We start from the raw sequence: 4,550 nt of genomic DNA, 5'->3' as shown, positions 1-4,550 counted from the left end.
GGCCAAATCCTCCCCCCTGACCGACCTCTCCATCACAGTCGAGAATGCAGCTGTGACCGCGTCCCCGACCGCCAAGAACCTTGGTGTTGTCCTCGACGACCAGTTGAACTTCTCTGCTCACATCGCAGCGACAACCAGAACCTGCAGATTCCTCCTGAGCAACGTCAGAAGGATACGCCCCTTCCTGACAAAAGAAGCCACCCAACTCCTCATCCAATCAACAGTCATCTCCCGCCTCGACTACTGCAACGCACTGCTAGCTGGCCTCCCGGCCACTGCCACCAAGCCTCTTCAACTCATTCAAAACGCAGCGGCCCGCCTGATATCAAACCTACCGAAGTCGGCCCATGTCACCCCACTTCTTAGGGACCTGCACTGGCTCCCCATTGCTGCACGTATCCGCTTCAAGGCCCTCGACCTAGCATACCGTGCAGCAAAGGGAACCGCTCCCGCCTACCTCCGGTCAATGGTCTCTAACTACACACCCTCAAGACCCCTACGCTCTGCATCTTCTGGCCGCCTCAGACCTACTCCTATCCAAGCTCCCGGAGGGTCATCAAAGAGAAGCCGCCTATTCTCAGTCCTTGCCCCACAATGGTGGAATGAACTACCCATCCCAGTTAGGACAGCCGAATCCCGTCCAATCTTTCGCCGTCGACTAAAGACTCACTTCTTCAACCATTATCTGAAATGATAAAAAAAAAAAAAAAAAAAAAAAAAATCTAACCCTGACTAACCTTACTGTCATGCACTTGTCCTAATAAACTAACCTACACTGTAACACGCAACACTTGATGAACATTGTTACTCAGCTGATAGAGTTGTACCCTTCTTGCTGTCTTGTCGTACAGAACTTGTAAGTCGCTTTGGATAAAAGCGTCAGCTAAATGACTAAATGTAAAATGTAAATGTAAATCAACGCTATATTATCGGTATTATGTTTCATCATGAATGCATGAAAGGGGGGGGGGTCGTTTTTCTATGCTTTGATTGTCACCAACGGAATACATTACACACACATTACACACATACGCTCGGATCGCAGTTAAGGGATTCTTGGATCAACGCAAGATTGATACCATATAGCCCTTACCTTGACTAGGATGTACTCCAAAAAGGAATATTCCAATGATCTGATCGCCATTCCAAGTATTGATGTCGATCGTGTTGCCAACATAATCCACCAAAGAATATGAACCGGGAGTGCTTGATTCTCCTCAATCCATGCGTTATAAATAGGGATGTCCGATATTATTGGCCGACCGATATTATCGGCCGATATCGGCAGTAAAATGTGATATCGGAAAATATCGGTATCGGTAAAAAAATAACAATAACAATTTTTTTTTTTTTTTTTACATTTATTTAACCTTTATTTACCCAGGCAAGCAAGTAAGAACCCATTCTTATTTTATTTATTGTCAAAAGTATGCATGTTGGTTTAATTCAACAACAAGAGATATGTAATGTTAATGTTAACTTTTTTAATGATCATATTTTGCACAGATAATGCTTACATTTAGAAAGCCTTTTGAATGCATCCAGTGAAATTATTAGTTACCTGAAATTATTCCGTTTTTTTGGGGGGAAACCCTGCATATATCGGTATCGGTTGATATCGGTATCGATATCGGTATCGGAAATTAAGAGTTGGACAATATCGGAATATCGGTATCGGTAAAAAAGCCAATATCAAGCATCCCTAGTTATAAATGCTTGTCCTGCCCGACAAGGAAAACCCAGCCGGGACACTTTAGATCGACGAACAGCCAAAGACAGAGAGTTTCAAAGGATGTGCAATGTCCAAGGCGGCAGGCGGCGGTATTGGACGTTTGCGATCTCAGACTCCCAATGATAACACAGGCTCCCTCGATGGATCATGAATGGGAATATCGAATAAAAGAAATAACAATAGAAAGCCCGCCTTTTCTCGGGTTTGGCGCTCAAGCGAGTTAACCCGACATTATTCGTGAGTGGCGTCCAATGAGTCAAGGTATCTTTATAGGTTCAAACAGTGTTCCAGGAACCTGATTTTCAGGAGGACAGTTTAGAAATATACCTTAGAATTGTTTCACTTCACTTACTCTCCCAAAACTAGTATAGAGCACCTATAGAGCGTTTTCCAATGACTTTCTCATCTCACTACTGCACAGTTTAACTGAAATTTTTATTTCAGCTTTGGTCAGATTACTTTCAAAAATCTTTCTGTTTTGTTACGGTTTCTGATTAACTACTAAACATTTAAATCAGTATACACTGTTTTATTACACCAACTATATCATTTACAAATCCAAGAACTGATCACCTTTATTTCAAAAGGATCTGTTGTCTGATTTCTATTTTTTCTTTGTTTCTTTGATCAATTGATTGATAGATTGATTGATTTAACAGTAACTGTAACAGATTACAGAGATTTTCAAAGTGTGTGCCTAGAATTATAAGAAAAGGACGGGTCAGTGTTAGAAACATAGAAACATTAGAAAACATCTTCCCTCATTATCACTGGGAGACATATCACATTGAAGTAGCCAGCGTTATCTCCCCAGTGCTGAATATCTTCTATATGAGAACGTCAGGGCTATGACCCCATCCATAATCCATTCTCATAATAGGTTTAAGCCAACCAAGTTTAAGAAAAAAAAGATATATATATATATATAATAAAAAATAAAAAAAAAGTTTAAAGCTAGTATAACTGGACTATCAATCACTTTAAATTAATATGCCAACATTATAGGAAATTCGCTTACCGTCTTCCCCATCAGCAGTGGCGGTTCTAGACCATTTTTAGGGGGGCTGAAGCCTAAATGTAATATTAGCCCCCCTAAGATTAAAAAAATGTAATAATATTTTTGCAATAAAAAAAAAAAATGTATTCTTGTTTTATTACTATTACAGACATGGATTGCCGGTAGTAACCTGTTGACCTCATTGGTTAACTATAAAAAATAAAAATAAAAGAATGTCAAAGACGTTGGTAACGTCATGTCAAATTCATGTCATGAATTTCCCCAAGGGGATTAATAAAGGAATATCTTATCTTATCAGTCCAACATTCAACAAGACGTGGAAGCAGATGTAGCTAGCTACCTACTGTAACTAGTTTAGTAATAGTGAATTTGCCAGTGCTGATGGGCAATTGATTGATTGATTGATTGATTGATTGAAAACTTTATTAACAGATTGCAGAATGGGTACAATACAGTACAGCTCAATACACACAATTGTTAAGGGGATGCAGACCAGAGAAAGACTTTTGTCTTGTTTACATCAGGGTCCCCCATTTTCAATTCATCAGGACATATATGACATACATGACATACAGATAGACAGTACTGCTACATCTATACATTTATGACATACCAGATTTGCAAATACAGTACTGTTTGTGATACAAAAAGAGCCAAAGAGCCTATCATGAAAATAATAGGAATAACTCTCTCAGGACAGAGTGGGTGGCTCTTAAAAGAGCCTTTGGGTTAATCTTCAGTGAACAGGGTAGTTTACTTGGAGCTAGTGTACTTGGTCACAGCCTTGGTTCCCTCAGACACAGCGTGCTTGGCCAGCTCACCGGGCAGCAGCAGGCGCACAGAGGCCTGGATCTCCCTGGAGGTGATGGTGCGACGCTTGTTGTAGAGAGCCAGGCGCGAGGCTTCTCCAGCGATGCGCTCTAAGATGTCGTTAACGAAGGAGTTCATGATCCCCATGGCCTTGGAGGAAACGCCAGTGTCGGGATGAACCTGCTTCAGGACTTTGTAAATATAAATGGCATAACTCTCCTTCCTGGACTTTCTGCGCTTCTTGCCTCCCTTGGCGGCGGTCTTGGTGACAGCTTTCTTGGAGCCCTTCTTGGGAGCTGGCTTGGCTGGTTCAGGCATATTCGACGGCTTATCAGAATCGAATGGTGACGACAAGACAAGTATGTTGAAACGTTAGCTAGCACTAAAACGTTAGCTAGCACACTAAAATTACTGACTATTCTGACAGAGAACGTTGTCAAATTGGTCATTAGTTCCATGGTGTTGGTGTAATAATAGTGTCAAAGAACATTAGCTAATGTTAGCTAGCTGATGTTATTCGCTATTCGGTGTGAGCCTGGATGTTAGCCTAGCTCAGCACAATCAATGGAAGTGGATGAGAAGTGGCTAGTTATTTTAAGACTCCGGGAGAGGTGTTCATTGGCCAACACCTATGCTAGCCGCTTCTCATCCGCTTCCATTCATTGTGCTAAGCTAAACTAAACTAATTTAGATCTGGTGGTGCGCAGACCTACTGCACAGCCAGGGCTAATGTGAAAAGAAATTGAAGAGCAGTATAACAACTCTGACATATGTGGCAGGGCATCCAGGCCATTACGGATTATAAACCCACCAACAACTCTCCCCCAACCACTGACCCCTCCCTCCCTGATGAGCTCAATAACTTTCATGCTCGCTTTGACAGGGACAACCAGGAGGCGCCCACCAAGGCTGCTCTCCCTGCTGACCACCAGGCCCGGACTGGCCATCGGGATGTTCGGGACGAATCCCGATGGGCCAGAAGTAAAGTAA

General features: G+C 42.2%; 1 protein-coding gene across 1 annotated transcript; it reads right to left on the bottom strand.

Moving 5' to 3' along the window:
* Positions 1-3,503: 3,503 nt before the first annotated feature.
* Positions 3,504-3,878, bottom strand: LOC311226519 (histone H2B-like; the record flags this gene model as incomplete). Its single annotated transcript, XM_084311941.1, has 1 exon — positions 3,504-3,878. One exon carries the CDS (start codon positions 3,876-3,878, stop codon positions 3,504-3,506), a length of 375 nt encoding a protein of 124 aa, XP_084168067.1.
* Positions 3,879-4,550: the final 672 nt, after the last annotated feature.

This window comes from Notolepis coatsorum (genome assembly GCF_963971535.1).
Source record: "Notolepis coatsorum genome assembly, chromosome: 4".
NCBI classification, from domain to species: domain Eukaryota; kingdom Metazoa; phylum Chordata; class Actinopteri; order Aulopiformes; family Paralepididae; genus Notolepis; species Notolepis coatsorum.
The sequence above is the reverse complement of the archived record's forward strand: the minus strand, read 5'-3'. Positions and strand labels throughout refer to the sequence as shown.